The sequence below is a fragment of the Bos taurus genome, chromosome 12 (genome assembly GCF_002263795.3).
Source record: "Bos taurus isolate L1 Dominette 01449 registration number 42190680 breed Hereford chromosome 12, ARS-UCD2.0, whole genome shotgun sequence".
In the NCBI taxonomy this organism is placed as follows: Eukaryota; Metazoa; Chordata; class Mammalia; order Artiodactyla; family Bovidae; genus Bos; species Bos taurus.
In genome coordinates this window covers 76,066,199-76,089,686 of record NC_037339.1, presented here as the reverse complement: position 1 = coordinate 76,089,686, position 23,488 = coordinate 76,066,199, and the positions used below count along the sequence as shown (strand labels likewise).

Here is a 23,488-nt window from a genome sequence, read left to right as displayed (position 1 = left end):
CTCCCTCAAAACTGAAGAAATCTGGGAAGCAGCTTATCCCCAAGAATCAGGCATTAAAAGCAACTGGTTTTACAGGGCAACAGGGCAAACCAGGCCTGCTCAGTTAATCCCTTACTGCAACAAGGAATGAAATCTGAACACAAATACACAAAGTCACCTCTAAAGAGGCCAGCCAAGTAATCCTTGGCCCTCAAAACAGAAACCTAACTAAAACAAGATGGCAAAATTGCAGGTTTCACTGAGGTACTGAAATATTAATACAAGAGTCGCTGAATACCAAAGGGAGATTCCACAACCAAAATGCAGAGTTTACAAAGAAAGAGCCCCAAGAGAGTCCTCTCAGTCAGATCATGAGTATAAAGAGCAGAAGGGTGAGAGCTCTCTGCTGTGGAGAGAGGACATCACGAGGAAGACGAGTGGAGCGAACCACCAACTCACTGTGCGTACATCCAGGCCCTCGCGTCAAGCCGAGCAAGGGGTGAACTAAATACGTGAGCCCTGATAGGAGGTGGGGGGTACAGTGGGTTTCTGGAAAGCAGAAGGAGGAGAAGCCATGTTGATCAATGTGATAAAAAATGCACGACCAGGGCAAAGAATCAGCAATTCCAGCAGAGCAGAGGTGGACCACAAGCCAGAGGCGTCGTCTTTGATTTGTCCAACGGTACCCTCAAGCAAGCCAAACAGGCCTTAGAAGGAAGAAACTGCAGATGGACCTAAGTTTCAGGAAGCTAAGGAAGAGTCACCAAATGAAGCCCACCAGCCTAATAATACATCCCCCAGAGGTCAGGGGAGCAACCCACATGAGTGCCTCCCCAGACACTGCAAGAACCTATAGGACAGAGTCAGCTTAAACCACTGGCCAGGCGCGGAGAGAAGCATAGAACAGTCTGAGCTCCTCACCATTCCTTCGTCCTCCCACTCTGCCCCATCTAGAAACCAGGAAGAAGAAACTAGAAATTTCAGGGTCAGTTGGCACACAAAAGGTCAGAAGCTAGTTACATCACTTTCTCTGACAAGGCATTACCAGCTACAAATCCCAATTGGGATAAAGAAGAAGGAAAAGTCTTAAATTTGAATGAAGGCTGAATGAACTGAACTAGGTACTTTCAATCTCTAAAGAGGGATAAAATCTTAACTGGGAGAAAGAGGGAGATAAAGTCTTACCTTTGAATGAAGGCTGAATACACTGAACTGGGTACTTTCAATCTCTAAACTGAGCTTATGTTTTGTGACTTCTGTTCCCTAAGGTTACTGCCACCTGAATGCACCTTTTGTCTTTCACTTACTACTGAATCCCAAGCTCCTAGAAGAATAGCTGACTCACGGGTACAGTAAACAGCCACTGAATCAGTAACTTAAAGAGTGAATAAAAAGTCGTAAGGCCTGATGCCATTTCATAAAGGCAAAAAGCTTCCCAAGCCAAGTGCATTTTAAAGACATGGTGAGAGACAAAAATATTTACTTTGATCATCTCCCACAACTTACTTATGTATTCAACACACTGAGTACATATCTGAGGAAAGAATAGATCAGAACGTGGTATGGCCCTTCCTGGGAGCACCACCACAGCCGCAGTGGGGAACTATGGAAGTGTCGTGTCAGCGTGATGCTGGTCAGAGTGCTCGGCTTCTGAGGCAATATCCTAAAGCTGAAATGAGGGTGGGGTTTGTAGACCCTGAGTGACCCACTGGTCCTTACAGCCCACCCATCTCTAGAGTGAGAATACTGTCCTTACCATAGGCTGGCACCATGGTTACTGCGGATTCATCAACTGCATTTGACTCAAGCTTCCTAACTAAGGTTTCTGGATAAAGAAAGAAGAGTTTCACTCAAAGGAAATTTCCAGCTCAGCTGAGAATGAATTTTGCACTCCGATAAATTTATACTGGTTCCCAACTCAGGGCTATGTGAGCTTTAGTTAGCATGATACCCTTGGGTACTGACAACCATCCGAATCTCCAAAGGGCTGACTCCAGCTCTGTCTTCCTGAGACTCGCTCAGCTGTCCATCCCAACAATCCACTCTATTTCTACTCTCTACTTTTGGCTCATGGGCTTCCCTGGTGGCTCAGTGGTAAAGAATCCACCTGCCAATGCAAGAGACCCAGGTTCCATCCCTGGTTGGGAAGATGCCCTGGGAAAGAAAATGGCAACCCACTCCAGTATTCTTGCCTGAAGAATCCCCACGGACAGTGCAGCCTGGGGGCTATAGTCCATGGGGTCACTAAGAGTCGGATATGGCTTAGCAACTAAGCAACAACAACCTTTAGTTCACTCTTTACTTCGACAGAAATAGGTTTTGGCCTTAATGATCCACTGAAACTGCTCATCTTAAAGTGACAATAACTTATAGCCAAATTCAGGAGCCCCTGAGGATGTGAAAGAAACTAAGTAGATGTCGTCAGGAGATGAGAGGAGAAAGTCAAAGAACAAGGAATTTTAGAAAGGTACAGACTACCAGGTATAAAATAAATAAGATACAAGGAGGTAATGTACAGCACAGGGAATACGGCCAATATTTTATAATAACTTTGAATGGAAGGCAATCTATAAAAACTGGAATCACTATGCTATACACCTGACACTAATATAAGATTGTAAATCAACGACACTTCCATTTAAAAAAAAAAATTGCACAAAAAGTGTTCATCAAGGCCAGTGTGAGAGAACATTCCACTAAGACAAGGAGTGAGAGGCCCGTATGTGGACAAGGAAGTCTCCGGTCACTCACTCTCGGTGGTATGTGGGGGAGGGAAGCAGGCACGGTGAACGCAAGGCCACAGCCGGTGACCATCAGAATAAAAAAACAAACAGCTAATTAACTGCAGAGCTTAAGAGTGAAGGTAAGTGAGAAAGGAAAAAAAGTGAAGACATCTTTCAAGAAGCTTGGTAGGGAAGAAGAAACAAAGTCATTAGCAGTTGGGCACATACAGAACACGGTCAATGGATGAAGTGGTTATGCTTCTGTATTTTTACGACTCCAAAGAAGTCTCCAGTTAAAAATACTTCACTCTAAGACTATACTTTCAGGGATCATTTCCATAGGTTGTTACTAGAGGAGTCTCTCTGCTGTATGACACAGGGAACTCAAACCGGGGCTCTGTGACAACTTAGAGGGATGGGATGTGGTGGGAGGTAGGAGGAAGGTTCAAGAGGGAGGGACACATGTATACCTATGGTTGATTTGTGGTGATGTATGGCAGAAACCAACACAATATTGTAAAGCAACTATTCTTCAATTCAAAATAAATTAATTAAAAAAGAAAAAGAAAAAAAATACTTTACCCTAGTTATTTACTATGCAAAACTCTAGGAGTTTACACATGATAAATGTTTTCATCTTCACAACCACCTGAAAAAAACAGGGAATAACATCTCCTTTCCACAGAACTAGAGCTTCCCTGGTGGCTCAGATGGTAAAGCATCGGCCTGCAATGTGGGAGACCCGGGTTTGATTCCTGGGTTGGAAGATTCCCTGGAGAAGGAAATGGCAATCCACTCCAGCACTCTTGTCTGGAAAATCCCATGGACGGAGGAGCCTGGTAGGCTACAGTCTGTGGGGTCACAAAGAGTCGGACATGACTGAGGGACTTCACTTTCACTTTTACTTTCCACAGAATAGGGATCTGAAATATCCTGGGGATCTCCGAAGAGCCCACAGGAGAAAGCACCAGCTTTAACTTGTGCCAGAAGAGAGGAGGGAGTGTCACTAGAAAAGGCAGCAGAGGATGACTTCCCTGGTTGCCCAGTGGTTAAGACTCTGAGCTCCCAATGCCGGAGCCGCAGGTTCAATCCCTGGTCAGGGAACCAGATCCCACATGCTGCAACTAAGACCCAATGCAGCCAAATAAATAACAAAAATACGTGTTAAAAGAATGAGTTAAGAATAGACAAAGGGTGGGCCTCAATTAGAATTCTTTGAGATTGGGGGGAAAAAAAGAACTACGTTCACATGCCTGACAAACCCTTACTCGTCCCTCCAAAATCAGCTCGAACATCACCTACATTAGCACGTCTCCTCTAACACCTGCTGAAGAATAGATACAAACAAGTTAGCGAAAGGATGTGCCCAGGCATGGCCATGGGTGCCAACACCCATGGCCCTTGTATTTGGGATGGAGTAAGCGTGGGAACAGCCTGGATGATGAGACAATGGAATCCAAGAAATGTAACTGAGCAGCCATGCCAGGACTCAGCTTGTATGGACACCACACATTAGGACGAGGCTGGAGTTTTGAAAGGTGAGACAGCAGGACAGGGATCCCAGGTCGCCAAGGGTCTCGACGGCAACGCAACTCGGGGAATCAACCGTGGTCTCCACACTGGAAGTGGAAGATGCCAGAAATGGGCTGTAAACTGGAGACAAGGAGATCAGAAGTCGGGCCATCAGAGTCACCATGAGAGAGTGGGAAGAAGCTGCAGGAGTTTGTTTACAAAGAAAGCAGGCAAATCAAACTAGGTCGGGTGAGGACAGTTTTATCCTAGAGAAACACCCATGTCTGCCTACTCTGTTGTCTCCTGTCTCCACTGTGCCTTCAACACTGGTTTGGAACTGCCTAAAGTTTTACTTTGCCAACAAAGGTCCGTCTAGTCAAGGCTATGGTTTTTCCTGTGGTCATGTATGGATGTGAGAGTTGGACTGTGAAGAAAGCTGAGCACTGAAGAATTGATGCTTTTGAACTGTGGTGTTGGAAAAGACTCTTGAGAGTCCCTTGGACTGCAAGGAGATCCAACCAGTCCATTCTGAAGGAGATCAGCCCTGGGATTTCTTTGGAAGGAATGATGCTAAAGCTGCAACTCCAGTACTTTGGCCACTTCATGCAAAGGGTTAACTCATTGGAAAAGACCCTGATGCTGGGAGGGATTGGGGGCAGGAGGAGAAGGGGACGACAGAGGATGAGATGGCTGGATGGCATCACGGACTCGATGGACCTGAGTTTGAGTGAACTCCAGGAGTTGGTGATGGACAGGGAGGCCTGGCGTGCTGCGATTCATGGGGTCGCAAAGAGTTGGACACAACTGTGTGACTGAACCGAACTGAACTGAGCTGAAAGTTTGTCCTCAGCCTTCCAGCTCTACTTGCTGTTCCCGGTGTTGTCATTCACATCCAGGGCACAACCCCCACGTAATGGCCCGTGTCCAGGCCAGCTCCTCTCTGCAGATGGCCCTTGGGTTATCTCCAACTGGACTTCCCAGGCCCTCAGACACTAAATGTCTTCCCCCCAACTGAGCCCTCTGTTTCTGCACTCCCTGCCTCGGTGAACAGGAACGTGTCTACCCGGTCACCTTCAACTCCTTTCTCTCTCCCGATCTCATGAGCTCTACTGACACAGCCCACCTGCCTACACATTTTTAGAATCCTCCTTCTCCCCCGTGTCTATCTCTACTGCTCCCACCTTCACCGAAGCCATCAGCCTCTCCCGCTGGACTCTGGGCCCCTCCTGCTGGCCACCCTACTGCCTTGACCTAAATCTGTCCCTCAGAATCAACCCCCTGGTTTTAAAAATTCAGATCTCTAATGGCCACATTAGCTCTTCTGAATGTGACTCTCTGGGGATGGGACCAGGAATCTGAAAGCTCCGTGGCTGCTCTCGCAGCCAGGACACAGGCAGCATATGGAAAACCCTGCTCGCATCCCCAAGGGGAAGCTTCCATTTTGCTGCCCACAGCAGCATGAAGCCTCCCCAACCAGAGTTTCACAACTTCACCTTCTCCTGCTTCCTGAACTCGGCTCTACCATCCGCTCCTGTCTGTGATCCTGGGGAGGGGCAGCTGGCTACGTCTCCTCTTCAGGTTCCATCCCCAGCCCTCGACCCACTGGCCTCTGAATGACGTCACTGCACACACCTCTGTGCAGGAAGTGCTCCCCTCCGCCGGAATCAGCAATCCCCTAACTCATCACTTCTGGCCTCTCTGCCAGGCCCTGCCCAGGCTCCGTGCCCCACAGAGGCCCTCTCCCTGCTTGCACGCCTGAGCAGTTCGTGTTCAGGCCGCAAAAGTCAGCTGAAGCATCGCCCCACGATGGAAGTCTTAACAGCGCCTCTCCCCTTCCGAGCCCAACCCCTGCCAGAAACCCGAAGCACCCAGTACAGACACTGTCTCATTGCTTTCTGTCAACTTTTCTCCCACTAAACACTGAACTCCTTGAAGGTGGGACCTGAAATTGGAATACATTAGACAATGGGAGAAGGCAATGGCACCCCACTCCAGTACTCTTGCCTGGAGAATCCTATGGATGGAGGAGCCTGGTAGGCTGCAGTCCATGGGGTCACTAAGAGTCGGACACGACTGAGTGACTTCACTTTCCCTTTTCACTTTCACGCATTGGAGAAGGGAATGGCAACCCACTCCAGTGTTCCTGCCTGGAGAATCCCAGGGACGGGGGAGCCTGGTGGGCTGCCGTCTATGGGGTCGCACAGAGTTGGACATGACTGAAACGACTTAGCAGCAGCAGCAGACATCCAACGAGTGTTGCTTGAATCCACGGTCAGAGTGAGTACACTGTGAAGTAAGTCATGGGACCACTTACTAATAAATGTCAGAAATAATACATCTATTACTCAACATGTAGTCGTCTCTAAGCAAGGATCTAAAATGAGGCAAGAACACGAGTCCTACGCACGTTTATCCAGTCCTAATTACCCGACAGCAGTACAGTTTCAAAGACATGGTTGCAAATGCCTTTTGCTTGATTCACGACCCTGGCAGCACCAGCTTTCTTCAACACCTGGAAAACACCCTGCTGTGCCTGCTTGAGAGCCTCTGCGCTTGTGTCTCCCCTTCTGCAAGATGCACACTGTCCAACAAAAACTCAGCTGCTGGCTCCTTCACACCATTTCGGTCACCTTCCTGAACGTCTTCTCTGACCACGACAGCTAAAGCAGCATTCTTTGCATTCTTCTGGCTTCCTGCTACAGTCCTCTATAACTACAGTCTACGCCACTACCCTTGAATTTTCCTCACGACACTTACCACTATGTGCGATCCCATGGTAACACACTTATTGGATGCCGGTCTGCTTCATCCTGTGTACCACTTTATCCTTTGTACACAAACAGTATGTGGCTTATGCACGTAGTCAACAGATACTTGCAGAATAAATAAATAAATGAGAGAGAGAGGAAAGCAAGTGTAACACGCAAACACCATCATCTACCAGTCACAGAGGTGGGAAATATGCAGGTGGTAGGAAAGAGCAGGGATTTTTCCCTTAAAAAGCACGCCTTGGGGCAGGGTTAGGCAAACATTCATCCTCAGGACACTTAGGATCAGAACTCTCATTTACCAAAGGGCACACGACTTATCTAAAGGAAATCACTTCCCTTTCAGTGGGGAGCCTTACAAAGAAAAACTTTAGAGCAAGGAAAATTTTCCTGCCTAGACTTGCCAAAAGACCAGTCCAGGAAAAAAAATGGTGCCTAAATAACACTATAAGCTCTGCAAACACTGGGACCAAGACTTGTCCAATGTCAAGTCCCCAGAACCCAGCAAGAGTTGTCACATCTCCAGAAACCAACCCATAAGAGTTGCTCAAAATGTTTGTTAAAGGAGCATATAAGACATGGACTTCTGAGGAATGGCCATTCCATCCATTTTTATGCTTCTGATAAATTTATTTCGGAAACAAGGCAAGACAGCTAAGGAGTAGCCTCCGGCCTAGGCCTCTCCCTGGGCTGCAGTTTGGATCCTAGAAATCAATACTTATCAACCATGTGCCACAAGTAAGCATGTCTTACCTTCCCCAGAGTCACCTTATATCAAATTTGAATATACTTTGGCAACATAATGGCTAACAGAGCATAGTAACCAGTAACAGATTTTGCTTGCTGTTTTAGTTTTTTAATGTTTTTTGATTAACAAGGAAGGATAGCTCAAATGACGAAAGAAAACAAATAAGACTGAAGAATTCTACCATTGATTGTGGTGCTGGAAAAGACTCTTGAGAGTTCCTTGGACTGCAAGGAGATCAAACTAGTCCATCCTAAAAGAAATCAACCCTGAATATTCATTGGAAGGACTGATGCTGAAGCTGAAGCTCCAATACTTTGGCCACCTGATGTAGAGTCGACTTATTGGAAAAGACCCTGATGCTGGGAAAATGAGGGCAGGAGGAGAAGGGGACGACAGAAGACGAGATGGTTGGATGGCATGAATGGACATGAATTTGGGCAAACTCCACGGGAGAGTGAAGGACAGGGAGGCCCGGGGTGCTGCAGTCCACTGGGTCCCAGAGTCGGACATGACTGACCGACTGAACAATAACAACCGCTAATTTCCTATTCAGCAGTGTATGGCTCATAGTAGGATCACAGGAAAAACACACCACCTTCTCAACTATCAGTTTCAACAGTCATGATGTTCTCTATCCAAAAGGTACTCTGAGGAAGATTAACTACCTAGTAGCTGTTAAGGTACTCTGAGGCCAGTGCTTGAAAAATGCCATAAATCAAATCATGAAACAAGGGAAATCATAAATACTAAGCCCACTTCAAAACCTGCGAAGCTGAGCAGTGAGGAAGATTTATAATTATGCCTGTCACCCTGATACTAACTTACTCCCAGACTAAGACATCAATTTACTGACCAGGTATCTTAATACATCTTTTGTTACCAGAACGTTTATTGACCAGAGACATATTAATACTCACTTATGTAACAAACTGCTGACCACAGGTGTTAATTTCTGCAAAAATCCCCTGGTCAATAATGCGATCTGTGTTCTCGAAAAGATTCCTAGCTTTCACAAGAGATCATGAACATTTGGAAATGTCAACTGCCTCTGTACTTGGTAAGATTAACTTCACACATTTGGAGATAAGCATGAACAGACAAGCAGTTGCAAAAACTGTAGCTATTCAAACAGTTCGCTGTTGCTCTGTCAATGCCTAACCTCAATGCTGGTCAGCTGACATACAGTCCATCTTGAAAGTTAGTGAAAGTTAAGTCGCTCAGTCGTGTCCGACTCTTTGAGAGCCCGTGGACTGTAGCCCACCAGACTCCTCCATCCATGGGATTCTCCAGGCAAGAATACTGGAGTGGGTTGCCATTTCCTTGAGTCAATTAGGCCATTTCAGCGAGAAAAAGAAAGCTGTTTAAAAGGCTCTATATATTTCTCTACCCTCCATCTGTTGACACCCCACCGCTGATACTCCACTAAAATATAACAACATCCAGCAGCAACGGCCTTGCTTGTGCCAAATTCCTTCTAAACTTCCTTCCACTTTCAAGTACTTTTAATCAGTTTTTGTTTATCTAAATACTCCTAAGAGAGACTGAGGAGGAAAAAAAAAAATCGAAGTAAAACTAAGGGGTCAGGTTCTGAAGCAGAGGTTTGAAATCTGCATCTGAGGGAAGCCAGTTGGGGTCCCTCGGTAGCCTAAAATGAATGGAGCAGGTTTCCAGCATCGCCTCAGCCTCTGGTTTCTCCGCTGAGGGCAAGAAGCCGGGCCAGAACACCAGGCAACCCAGCCGGACCCTAACTGCTCAGCCCACTTGGCGGCAGCCCCGGGAGCACCTGAGCATCGAACCTGGGGCTCACAGGCGGGTTGGGGGCGAGGGGAGCTGGAGGCGGGACTCAGTCCTCACTGGCCACTCCAGGCTGAGACGGGGGCGGTGACAGCTGGCCCCAAGGGGCAGGAACTACCAAGGTTCTGGCAACGGGGATGGAAGATCCGCCCCCCCACCCCCCGCCCGCCGACCACACACACACACACATACACACACACACAAAACCTCCTGCAACCGCCGAATCCCTGCCGCCCCCAGCCTCCTCAAGGAGGTACCCAAGGGTGCCGTCTAGGGGACACAACCAGGATGGCGGCGGCCGGTACTCACAAAGCCCACTGGAGCCGGTGCTGGTGAACATGGTCCCGGCGCCGGACCCAGAGCCCCGCGGGGGACAGGGGGAGGGGAAGCGGAGACTGAAGAGGGGGGGCGGTGTGGAGAAAAACCCTGTGACCGCGCAGGCGCACTCCGGGCGGAGCGACGAATCGGGCTACTCGACTCCACACCAGAGGCCGCCAGAGAACAACGCATGCGCGGCTCGTCCGTTGGTGTTTTTTTTTTTTTTTTCCAGTCCGCTCCCCCGCCTCACCTACTTCCTGCCGTGAAAGGGAAGTGCGTCCGAAGTGAAAGGGGTTCGCCTCTTCGGATTTTCCTGACGGCCGCGGGAGCCTTGGGAAAGGAGTGGGAATGGCTTGTGGGAGGAGTGGGTGTAACTCTGCGGAGACCGCATTAGTACTTTAGCGCCGCCCCTCGCCCCGTGGAGACACCAAAGCAACATATGCCTCCGGAATGCCGGCGCGGGGGACATTTCCTCTCCGCTTGGCGCCAGGCGCGTTCCGCGCGTGCTCAGTCCTTTCTGGGCCGTCACGGAGCCGGCTCCCCAGCTGACTGTTGACACGACCGCCTAGCGTTCCGGTGTCCGGCCGCGTGCTATACAGACAGCTTCTCGGATGGAAGAGGACTCGGAGCTGGAAGGCCGTCCTTGTCGTGGGGAGCAGGGCGGTCCAGCTGTCCCCTCCGCCTTGTCCCGTGTCAGTCTCTCGCAAAATCCCCACAAAAAGCGCCGAGTGCCGTGGTCCCTGGACCCTCAACCCCTCCCCGCCGCGGTGGCCCGTGTCATGTCACTAGCCGCGGTGAGTCTGTGGCGGAGCGAACCGACTCCCCAGACTTATGTCATGGAGTCCTTAAACGGACGCTTGCCATTAAAAAAATTTTTTTTTCTCCTTGTAAAATTTTTACTCCTTAGTAGGAGATCGGTCCTGGGTGTTCTTTGAAGGAATGATGCTGAAGCTGAAACTCCAGTACTTTGGCCACTTCATGCGAAGAGTTGACTCATTGGAAAGTACTCTCATGCTGGGAGGGATTGGGGACAGGAGGAAAAGGGGACGACAGAGGATGAGATAGCTGGATGGCATCACTGACTCGATGGACGTGAGTCTGAGTGAACTCTGGGAGTTGGTGATGTACAGGGAGGCCTGGCGTGCTGCGATTCATGGGGTCGCAAAGAGTCAGACACGACTGAGCGACTGAACTGAACTGAAAGCAAGTTTTCTTTTAAAGGGAGGTTGAGCTTGAAAACTTTAATGTTATGCGGTCGTTAAAGAGGGCATCCCTGGTATCTCGGCTGGTAAAGAATCCGCCTGCAAAGTGGGAGACCCGGGTTGGATTCCTGGGTCGGGAAGATCCCCTGGAGGAGGGCATGGAAACTCAAGTTTTCTTGCCTGGAGGATTCCATGGACAGAGGATCCTGTTCGTGGACAGGGCTACAGTTCGTGGGCTCGCAAAGAGTCGGACAGGACTGAGTGACCAAGCATGCACACAGATCTTAAAGAACATATATGGGGAGGCTTTGGACACCTGTTGCGAAGAACCGACTCATTGGAGAAGACCCTGACACTGGGAAAGATTGAAGGCAGGAAGAGAAGGGGACGACAGAGGATGAGTTGTTTGGATGGCATCACCGACTTAATGGACATGTTTTTATTGAGTCGCTCAGTCCTGTCTGATTCTTTCTGACCCCGTGGACTGCTGCAGGCCAGGGTTCCGTGTCCTTCACTATTTCTCCCAGAGTTTACTCAAACTCATGTCCGTGAAAAGGAAGGATACACCCGTCTGAATGCAGAGTTCCAAAGAATAGCGAGGAGAGGTAAGAAAGCCTTTGTAAGTGAACAATGGACTTGAGTTTGAGCAAACTCCAGGAGATGGTGAAGGACAGGGAAGCCTGGCATACTGCACTCCATTGGGTTGGAAAGAATCAGACACAACTTAGCGACTAAACAACAAGGGAACTACATTATTATAGTTATTTCCAACAGCCTATTTAGGTGAAGAGTTATATATTTAGGTGAAGAAGTGAAATAATTCTGGCAAAAGGAACAAAGTGTAACAGAACATTTGAGATTTCTTTTGACAGAATTAGAACATCTTTAAATTTGATCAATCAAAAAATTTTTTAATATTTCAGATTATTACCATCTCTTTTAGTTTCTGGTCTGAAGTCGCTTGGTTGTGTCCAACTCTGCGACCCCACGGACTGTAGCCCCCCAGGCTCTTCTGTCCGTGGAATTCTCCAGTCAAGAATACTGGAGTGGGTAGCCATTTCCTTCTCCAGGGGATCTTCCCAACCCAGGGATCGAACCCACGTCTCCTCCATTGCAGACAGATTCTTTACTGTCTAAACTACCCGTGCTGCTCCTGTTTTAGTTTGAGTCTCCCAAAAGCAGACTCTGAGGCAAAGTTTCAAATTCAGTTTCAAGTTTGTCTGGCAGTAGTCAGTACTCTTGCCTGGAAACTCCCATGGACGGAGGAGCCTGGTAGGCTGCAGTCCATGGGGTCACACAGAGTCAGACATGACTGAAGCGACGACTAAAGCGACTTAGCAGCAGCAGCAGTCCTAAAAAGGGACCACTCTTTTTTGAAAAAGAGAATGGGAAGGAAAGGATGGAAGCCAATAGAGATGAATCATCAAACGAATCAGCACTGTAGGCAGCTAAGCCAATGCCCTAGAATCCTGGCTTCAGAAGGGGAGGGAGCTGGGGTATTTATCCACTGATTCCTGTCAGTCACTCAGGGGTACCACACCCCCCCCCCACAGCGGTGCAGTTCCCCAGCGCTTCAACCCCAATGTGAGTGGGCAGAGGCTCTGGTGGCAGAGCAAGGGCTGTGGTTGGGAAGGGTGACCTTAGGTGGTTAAAGCTCAGGATGGGGTACGGACACGATGGTACCATCCCGCCTCTGGCTTTCCTGTTTGTGCGGCACAGTGGTAAGAAGGCTGTGCTGAGAAAATTACATATGGAAATCAAAGGGTGGGTTTGTTTGGTTTTTTTTAACAGAAGTGATGGGTTGATTTGCATCCCCCACCCCCAGTCTTCCTCCAGTACCATCTTTAGAAGTCCACCTCATTAGAGTTTTTTTTCATTTTCTTTCTTTTCCCCTTCCTTTCTTTCTTCCTCTCCCTCTTTCTCTCTCTCTCCCTCCCTCCCCTCCTTCTTTCCTTTCTTCCTCTCTTCTCTGTTTTCTATCACATAGCAAAGGCTGTAGTCTCCAGAGTCTGAGTTCTAGAGACGGATCATATGCCCTAACACGTGGTGGGGTGTCAGAACGGGAAATCAGTTTTCTGTCAGACTTCATCACTACCACTCAATGCATAGGGAAGTATTTTAAAGCAACTCATATGGAGCCTGATTGTGAGACAGTCGAACGTCCTCATCTTCACTCTGACCATCTGCTCTTTCTTGGAGGCCAAGTGAAGGTTCCTTGTCTTTCCCATGTCACAAACATAATCTGGTCTGCTGGTACCACGTGTGCACGTTCTCAACCTCCGTTAGTTATTTTTCTGCTGTGCATTCATTTTCCTATACCTCCTGTGTGGCATCACTTCTGATCTTCTGACTTCTATTTACAGGGGAATGCTAGTGTTGTTGCTGCTTAGTCAGTCAGGTAGGACTCTTTCGGGTCCCCCTGGGCTGTAGCCCACCAGGCTCATCTATCCATGGGATTTCTCAGGCAAGAATACTGGAATGGGTTGCCATTTCCTTCTCCAGGGGATCTTCCCAACCCAGGGATCAAACCCTCGTCTCCTGCATTGCAGGTGGATTATCTAACCACTGAGCCACGAGGGAAGCTCATCTCCTACTATAGTCATGTCCAAACACCCACAGATCAAAATATGTATTAATTTCTTATACATTTCTTTCCTTTGTTTCATTGCATAAAAGTAATGGTGTTATACTGATTATTAAAATTATGCATAGCATATTTTCCTGAGTTTCATTTAGGGTATTAGAATTACAGAATATTTGTTATAAAAGGGAGAGTTGCATCTCCTAGAATTGAGAGCCATTAGACTATATTGTATATGCCATGCATACATTTGACAGACTGTAATTGGGTGGGCTTCCCATGTGGCACTAGTGGTAAAGAACCCACCTGCCAAGGCAGGAGATGTAAGAGATGCAGGTTCGATCCCTGGGCCAGGAAGATCCCCTGGAGGAGGAAATGTCAACCCACTCCAATATTCTTGCCTGGAGAATCCCATGGAAGGAGGAGCCTGGCAGGCTACAGTCAGGTTGCAAAGAGTTGGACATGACTGAAGCGACTTAGCACGTACAGTTGGGTTCTGGATGGCCTAATGTGAACAAAGACCATGCAGTCTTCGGGCATCTTCAAAATTACATATCAGGTGTAAAAGACACTTTCTTATGGCTTGTTTTTAGGTATATGACATAATAGGAGACATAGAAGCTCTTTATTAATATGACCATACATATTCCATAACACTAACTGTTGGTTAGAATATTTGTAAGTTATATTGTTCACAAATAGGATTATTCTGTTCCTTATCCATTTTTCTCCTCTGAGGGTAATTTTGATCTAGTGGACGGGGTCTTGCTCATAGTACAAGAGCAGTAATAAAAGTAGAATGGATACTTAACTTCCCATTGCAGGGTGGTCAACACCACACCTTCATTTCCTAGCCCGTCCGTGTTGTTTAAGCAAGTTGAATATTCCTCATTCAAAGAGGCTATTGGATGTAGTGCTGTTAGTTCATGTTCTCCCAAAAGCCAACCTTGAGACAATTTTGGTGCAAATCCCACCCCTCCATTTGAGAGGTGACTCTAGGAAGCATGGTGAGGACCTAGGGAAGTGAGGGGAAGAGGGTGGTCAATAATGAGTGGGTTACAGCTGTGAGCACTTGGAAGTGAGTCCTACTGCTGCTGCTGCTGCTGCTAAGTCACTTCAGTCATGTCCGACTCTGTGCGACCCCATAGACGGCATCCCATCAGGCTCCACCGTCCCTGGGATTCTCCAGGCAAGAACACTGGAGGGGTTGCCATTTCCTTCTCCAGTGCATGAAAGTGAAAAGTGAAAGTGAAGTCGCTCAGTCGTGTCCGACTCTTTGAGACTCCATGGACTGCAACCCATCAGGCTCCTCCGCCCATGGGATTTTCTAGGCAAGAGTACTGGAGTGGGGTGCCATTGCCTTCTCCGGAGTCCTACTAGAGACCTTGTAAGAGTCTGACCAGAAAGCATCTCACAACTAGCTCACTAGCAGGCAAGGAAGCCGAGCTATTTTCGTACCAACTCCCTTTCTCATTGGATAAGAGTTGCTCCTGAGGGTTATAACACCCCGCTGTGCTTTCAGCCATGCTCGTGCATGCAGAGAAAGCCCTCGGGCAGAGAGACACACGTACTTTTACAATTGTCCCTGAAGCTCTAGATGACCTTCAACATGGGCAAAGAGGCTATGGTTGAGACAACAGCATCATCTGCCAAAAGTGGAAAGGAGACATTGAGGCCAAATGACCAATTCCCCTTATCCTCTTACCACAGGCCACAGGGCAGGACGTTTTTACTGGGCCAGCATTCTCCTCCCCTTGATGGAGATGGCTGAGGATTCATACCACATGACTCATCCTGGCCCATGATGTAGCTGTCCTGGATCCTTGTCAGGGTGCAGGCTGGATTTCAGGGCACCATCAAAACAGGACAGATGTGCCAAACTTCATAACCTCATGCCCTGCCCACGATATGTCCTCTTAGGAATCTGCCCAGTCGCCTCCTGTCCATTTGGGCAAGGCTAACGACCGAGATCTACATCCCCCAGGGTTGTATCAACAGAAGTGGGAGCTTGTCTCTCACTGGCTTACTCAGAAGATGTGAGGGTCATTATTGGCTCAGATATTTAATTTTGCTGTGCATCTCATGGCCAGGTCATGCTGAGCAGTGATAGCATGTTGATTTGATATGTTCAACATAATGTCCTAAAACAAGATATATTCTTTTACGAACTTCCCTGGCAGTCCATTGTTTAAAACTCTGTGCTTCTACTGCAGAGGTTGAGAGGGCTCAGGTTCGAGCCCTAGTCAGGGAACTAAGATTCTGCATGTTTCATGGTGCAGCCATAACACATATTCATTTAATTTTGTAATTATTATTTTCCCAAGTGGAGATAATCATAATGATTTTGTGCAGAAAACACCTTATCACTCTTATTTCCATTACTGGTAATATTTATTATTGTAAATCTATAGAAATTCCATAGAAATATGCATACTTAGGAATAGCATTACCATAGCAGCTGATTTAAAGAGGGAAAAAAGAACACATGGAAATATTTCCTAAATTTTAGGAAATAAGCTGGAAAACAAAGGAAAGTACTAAAGACTGACCATCATATGCCACTTTACTTTGCTTATTGACTTTATCTTTTCTATTTTTATTATGGAAAACTAAATTCAGGACCCTCTTTACCTACATCTTTAGTTCTCTCCCTGTTTTGAGTTGAATTGTGTAACACCCACCCTCCCAAAAAAAATATCTGTTGAATTCCTAACCCCAGGAATATCTGAGGGTTTGCTTTTATTTGCAAAAAGAGTAATTGCAGGTATAATTAGTTAAGATGATGTCGTAATGGAGTCAAGTGGGGCCAAAGTGGACCATGATTGATGTCCTTGTGAGAAGATGTCCCAGACAGACACAGGGACAATGCCACGTGACCACAGAGGCAGAGACTGAAGTGCCTGTATCTCTAAGCCAGGGAACACCAAGTATTTCTGAGAAAACCCCGAAAATGGAAAAAGCAAGGGAGGATTCTTCCCTCTAAGTTTCAGGAGAGCACAGCCCCCAGAAGTGTGAGACAATAAATTTCTGTTGTTTTAAGTCAACTAGCTGGTGTGCTTTTTTTATGGCAGTCCCAGGCAGCATGGATCTTTTCTCTTTAATTCATATTTTAAATTTTCTTATTCTGTCTGCTGTTCACCTGTTACCCCTTTCCTCTTAATTTCCACCTACATAAAAGCTGACATTTGACTTCTGCCCAGCAAACACAGGGCCAAGCTCACCATGCCCTTTCTAGCAATGCCTTAGTCCCAAAGATGACAGCAGTCTGCTCTCGTATGTCGTATGTCTGGCGATAAGATCATGAACCCAAAACTTCACTGGTAAAATATTTCTTCCCATGATGCTCACCAAATCTGCCGTGACTTAAGGCTGTTGTTTTCTTTCTTTCTTTTTTTGGCCATACCACACAGCATGTGAAACTTCCCTGGCCAGGGATCGAACCCTTGCCTCCTGTAGTGGAAGCACGGAGTCTTGACCAATGGACCACCAGGGAAGTCCCAGGGCCATTGTTTTCTGACCAGACCAGCATCAAGGAGAAACAACCATTCTTTCCCTCACCTGGCTTCATCACCTGTTCACCTGGCACCCACTCTTCCCACAGTCATGGCTCACCTTGACCTCCCTCTGCATTTGAACCTGTGGTCCAGTCAGTAGGACCAGTTCTGATGTAGGGTAAGAGGAATTTGAGAGGCTCCAGTCCCCTGCTCTGGGAGGGTGGCTGGACTCCATCCCCTTGAGAGTGGAATTCCTCTGTGAAAGAGTACGCACTAATGCACTCACCAGTGATTGCCTGTCTCCCCTACTCCACTGCGAGCAGGGCCTGTCTTTAACCTTTTTATCACCTTGGCACAGTGATTGACACAGTAGATCTTCAATATCCATATTTATTTATTGAATGACGTGAATGAGCCATGCTGGCTGCTCCAGCTCTACGGTTGGGTGGGCTTCTGCTTTTCCTGAGGTCAGTGTCTGTCTCCTGCCCCATGAATAGTGCATGCCTTATGCCCCCAGACTTCTCCCCCTTACGGTTGTCCTTTGCTGACCCCATCTGTGATGGGCACTTCAGTCTCTGCCTCTGTGGTCACGTGGCATTGTCCCTGTGTCTGTGAACTTCATGTGTCAACTTGGCTAGCCCACAGTACCCAGACATGTGGTCAGATACATCTGCAGTTACTATGAAGGTATTTTTTAGACGAGATTAACATTTAAATCGGTAGACATTGAGTAAAGCAGATCGGCGTTGCTCTGGATTGAATGTTTTCATCCCTCTGCCAAGTTCCTATGTTGAAGCATTAATCCCCAGTGTGATGGGGTTTGGATGTGGAGGTTCTGGGAGGTAATTAGGTCATAGGGGTAGAGCTAGTGTCCCTGTAAGAAGACATCGGAGAGAGGTGACCTCTCTCTGCCATGTGAGGATGCAGCCAGACGGCGTCAGTTTGTAAACCAAGAAGACGGCCCTCACCCGAAGCCAAATTGGCCAGCAGCTGGGTCTGGGACCTCTTAGCCCCCAGAACTGTGAGAAATACATCGTTTAAGCCACCCAATCGTGGCGTTTTTGTTGTAGCAGCCTACGTAGACTAAGACAATCCCCCATAGTGATGCAGGCGGGGTTGGGGGCACACTCTTGCAAATAGTCCGAGGCCCTGTAAAAAAGACTGACTTCCTCTAAAGAAGAGGAAATTCTGCTAGCAGATGTCTTCGGACTGGAACTGTAGCAGCAACTGTTCCTGAATCTCCAGCCACAATCATATAAGCCAATTCCTTATAATGAATCTCTGTCTTGGCCAGATAAAGAGAGAGATGATAGAGATAGAGAGAGAGATAGACAGGGAGATGATAGAGAGAGATGATAGATATCTATGGGGAGACAGAGAAATGTGTAGATGCAGAGAGATACAGTTACACATCCTACTGGTTCCGTATGTCTGGAGAACCCTGACCAATACACCATCCCACCCACTTCCAAGGACCAGTGACCTTTCTGGGAATGCTGGGCTCACTGGCTCCCTTGCTGACAGATGGTCCCTGTGTGCTCGGCTCTCTAAGTAGAATGTGTTTGTGCAGTCCACACACTCCGTGATCAGTGACAGTCCCCTGCCCCGCATGCTTTGACAGGCACTCTCGTTGCCAGCTGCCCCGCTTCCCAGGTGTGTGCAGCCCGTCTAGATTTGCCCTAAGCCTTTCAGGACTCACTCAAACCTGGTTCTGTGACTTCAGACTTCTGTATTCGTTAGGTTTTTTTTCTGTTTTATGATGATTTTACATTCTGGGGAAAGACTGTTGGAAAGATTCTTGGAAAGACTGTTCCTCTCAGGACTAGGGATTCCTAGAGATGGTGAACAACTTGCCTGGGAGCATGACTTTCATAGGCAAACCAAACCAGCCAAAACCCTCATTCTCGGGCTCCTCTTGTGTCTAGCTCTCATGTACTGTGCTGTGCTTAGTCACTCAGTCGTGTTCGACTCTTTGTGACCCCATGGACTGCAGCCCACCAGGCTCCTCTGTCCGTGGGATTCTCCAGGCAAGAATACTGGAGTGGGTTGCCATGCCCTCCTCCAGGGGATCTTCTGAACCCAGGGATCAAACCCAGGTCTTCTACATTGCAGGAAGATTCTTTACTGTCTGAGCCATCAGGGAAGCCCATCTAGCTCTCATACCCCAAACCAATCTTTCCCTGCTCTAACTCCCCCCAGAGCCCAGCATCAGATTCTAGAAACCACCCCTATAGCCCAGAGGCCACCCAAATTATTCAAGCCATCCAGTCCTAAACTTGCTCAAATTTGCCTACCCTTCTTGGCCCGTTCCTCCCTGTAGAAACCACAGAAAAGACTCTGGACCATTCTCTCTTCCTTTGCTTCCAGACTGGCCCTAGTTCTTCCCCCTCTGTAGCACGAGGTGCTTCCTCCCCATGGAAATTGTAAGTAGTAAACTTTTCTCCGAAGGCAGGTGTCTCCATGGCTGTCACCATACCATACCCGATTAAAACAAAGCCCCGGTCTGTTTCAAGATAAGCCCACCTCCCTGCCTCCCTCCCCTCATTCCCTCCACCCCCTTCCCTCACCAGGTATGGACAGAGGATTTCCAGACTCATTGTAAGATAAATTACATGCTAGAAGAGTCTCAGAAAATCTACTGGTAGAACTGCATCAATAAAGGCACTTAATATTCTCCCTTATATTGCCTCAATGATAATAGGTAGCTTTAGAACTGGGGGTTGGTTAAAGTGTTAAAATGAGGTGGTGGTTCCGATTTGGCAAGTATTTATGTCCATATACCTGCTGGGACTGAAGTATTTATTTATAAGGGAATTATTCAGCAATGAGTGCCCCGCCAATGGCCAAAAAGATGAAGGAGTAATGACCTGGGTTTTCTGAACTAACCGATAGCAGTCTGTCCTCGTGTGCAGGCCAAGGAGGTTTTTACCTGTGCAAACATGCGAGGCGGACAGCCTGGGACTCAGGTGGACCCTGCATGAGGGAGCCCGACTCCAGGGGGAAAGGAGCACCCACAGGACAGGTGGGATCCTGACTGACCTTGATCATGCCTGCGAGCGTATGTCCATCTGTCTGTGTGTGTGGGTGCTAAGCCACTTCAGTTGTGTCGGACTCTGTGCGACCTATGGACTGTAGCCCGCCAGGCTCCTCTGTCTAAGGGATTCTCCAGGCAAGAATACTGGAATGGGTTGCCATGCCCTCCTCCAGGGGATCTTCGCAACCCATGTCTCTTACCTCTCCTGCACTGGCGGGCCCACTATTGCCATTCAGAAAGCCCCACCTGGCCGAGAAGCCTTTTATAAACCACTGCCTTTGTGCTCCTATCATTTTCTGAACTAAAACATGCCCATCACTGGTTATAACCCTCATCTCTGGTGCTGATGCCCCTAATTTATTCCCTTGTAGCTGCTCTGTGTAACATCCTTAAGCAGACCTGCTCCACCGGCCACCAGCTGACCAGACATCTGTTCAATATCCTCCTGCGTCCTTAGTCATTTTTGAAGTAAGTTTTTCAAACACCTCAGCGTGCTCGTCCCCAGACTAAATATTTCTGTAACCTTTTCACCCTTTGATTATTTTTATTCCTTTTTTATTCCTCTCCAGTTTTCCATATTATTCTTACCCTATGGAGTTTAACTGGTACATGAAATTCTACACATAAAATAGAGGCATAAAATACTTGGTATATCATGATCATGATATATTTGTGATGATAACTGACAAGGTCTAATCCCTTGCTCCAGACTTCCTAAAGGAAAGGAAAGGACATTCTAACACAATCTGCCACTCAACCCAAGATAAGGAAAATAATAAGGACATGGAATAATAAGGGAAAATGGATAATGAAACTAATCTATTTCTATTTTTAAGATAAAAGGTATCAATTAAAAAATTATTCTAAGCAAATTTACAGCAGAACAACTGCCCCCCAACACACACAACCAGTAGTTTATATGAATTCCAGCTAACTATCCATCATGCCAAATATAAAAAGGTCAGAGCTTTTTATCAACAATTCTATTTAAAAGAAATGATTTGTATACTGTTACCATACATTGAGGGCTTCCCTGGTAGTTCAGACAGCAAAGAATCTGCCTGCAACGTGGGAGACTGTGGGTTGGGAAGATTCCCTGGAGAAGGGAATGGTTACCCACTCCAGTGTTCTTACTTGGAGAATTCTGTGGACAGAAGCCTGGCAGGCTACAATCCATGGAGTCGCAGAGTCAGACATGACGGAGTGACCAACACCATGCATTGCATGCTCTTTATTATCTTAAAACGTGAACACAGATGTGTTAAGCACATAAAATATAAACAGGTGGTCATGTCCTTTAGCATCTTGATGTATTGTAAGAGCTGAACAACCCTAGGTATCTGTTCACCTCTAGGGGGAGCCAGGGTAGTGTAGTGCAATGGCCAAATGCTCAGAGCCAGAAGCCTGCCTTCAAATCCCACGTCACCTCTCAACTAGTGTAGACCTGGGGCTTCCTCAGTGGTCCAATGGCTGAGACACCATGCTTCCACTGCAGGGGGCACAGGTTCAATCCCTGGTCGGGGAAATAAGATCCTGCTTGCCTTGGAGTGGACTTCCCTGGTGGCTCAGACGGTAAAGCGTCTGTCTACAATGAGAGAGACCCGGGTTTGATCCCTGGGTCAGAAGATCCGCTGGAGAAGGAAATGGCAATTCACTCCAGTACTATTGCCTGGAAAATCCCATGGACAGCGGAGCCTGGTAGGCTATAGTCCATGGGGTCGCAAAGAGTCAGACATGACTGAGCAACTTCACTTTCACTGCCTTGGGGTGTAGCTAAAAAATAGGGGGGGAAATTCCTTGGGAAACAGTAAACAAAAACTAGCGCAGACCTTCAGGTAGTTCTGCTTAACTCTCCACACCTCATTTTCTCATCTGTAAACAGAGAATGATGATGTAATAGTATCTACCTTAGGGGTCTTCTGAGCATTAAATAAGTTAATACATTTTTTTAAAAAGACCACTTTGAACAGGTCCTGCCCATAGTCATTTCTTGAATTATTATTATTGTCATTTTCATAATTATACTTTGAACACTGGCAAGAAGGCTGAAACAGTTCTAAAAATTGAGGCTATCTGTGCCAGAACACTCATGAGACAGTTTGTCCCAAAAGGAGTAATTAGAAATAAAGAACCGGAACAGCATGATCACACCATCTGACGAAGGACCTAGGGATGTAGTTTCTGGCTTAGCTTCGCCAGATCCTGGTTCTCTGGGGACTTGAGCTGCTCTCCAAGAGGTGTTCCCAGGGCGTGAAAAAAGAGGGGAAAAGAAGAGTCATCCTCCTCCTTCTGGGCTTTCCTGATAGCTCAGTTGGTAAGGAATATGCCTGCAATACAGCAGACCCCCGTTCAATTCCTGGGTCAGAAACATCCACTAGGGAAGGGATAGGCTACTCTCTCCAGTATTCTCGGGCTTCCCTTGTGGTTCAGCTGGTAAAGAATCCGCCTGCAATATGGGAGACCTGGGTTTGATCCCTGGGTTGGGACAATGCCCTGGAGAAGGGAAAGGCTACCCACTCCAGTATTCTGGCCTGGAGAATTCCATGGACTGTATAACCCATGGGGTCACAAAGAGTCAGACACGAGTGAGCGACTTTCACTTTCACTTGACTTTCCCTTGACCTTCCTTCTTTCTCTACGATCCACCTTTGGTCTGTTCATTGCTGCAGCATCTCTTGCTGACCTGGGGTCCAAATGGGGGCTCAAATGTCCACAGAGGCCACCACTGAAAGAAAAGTCTGGCCATAAGCCATCACCAGACACACTTAGCTTGCATCTTAGTCATGCAGTAAGATTCTCCCACCTACACAAATAAACACGCTTTCTTGAGACTTCCCTGGCAGTCCAGTGGTTAAAATGTGCACTTCCACTGCACAGGGCACTGGTTCAATCCCTGGTCAGGGAGCTAAGATCCTGCATGCCACGTGGCATGGCCAAAACAAAATGGGAAAATTTTTAAAAGGAGAGAATGTTCCAGTGCATTTACTGTGGAAAGCAAACATTAAAAAAGATGCTCTCTCCCAGGATTTGAGGACATAGTCTCATTTCATTTATCTTCCATTTTTCCACTTTTGATGGTGACCCAGATATGGAGAAGTATTTTTTTTTTCTGTGAAAAGTCAACAATACAGGCGTGATAATAACAGCCCTTAAAGTGTAAGGGGGCTTCCCTGGTGGCTCAGTCAGTAAATAGTCCACCTGCAATGTGGGAGATCTGAGTTCAGTCCCTGGGTTGGGAAGATCCCCTGGGGGAGGGCATGGCAACGCACTCCAGTATTCTTGCCTGGAGAATCCCCATGGACAGAGGAGCCTGGCAGGCCACAGTCCATGGGGTC

The 23,488-nt window shown here is 47.4% G+C and overlaps 1 protein-coding gene across 2 annotated transcripts in view; it reads right to left on the bottom strand.

Annotated features, from left to right (window-relative positions):
* The window catches only part of UBAC2 (UBA domain containing 2), a 170,469-nt gene extending 160,420 nt beyond the window's left edge, over nucleotides 1–10,049 (bottom strand). Inside the window, exon 1 of one of the 2 annotated variants that reach the window (XM_010810958.3) lies at nucleotides 9,834–10,049. In XM_010810958.3, the coding sequence (XP_010809260.1) occupies nucleotides 9,834–10,034 (201 nt within the window). In that variant the 5' untranslated portion in view covers nucleotides 10,035–10,049. 2 annotated transcript variants of the gene reach the window in all.
* Between the last annotated feature and the right edge of the window lie 13,439 nt (nucleotides 10,050–23,488).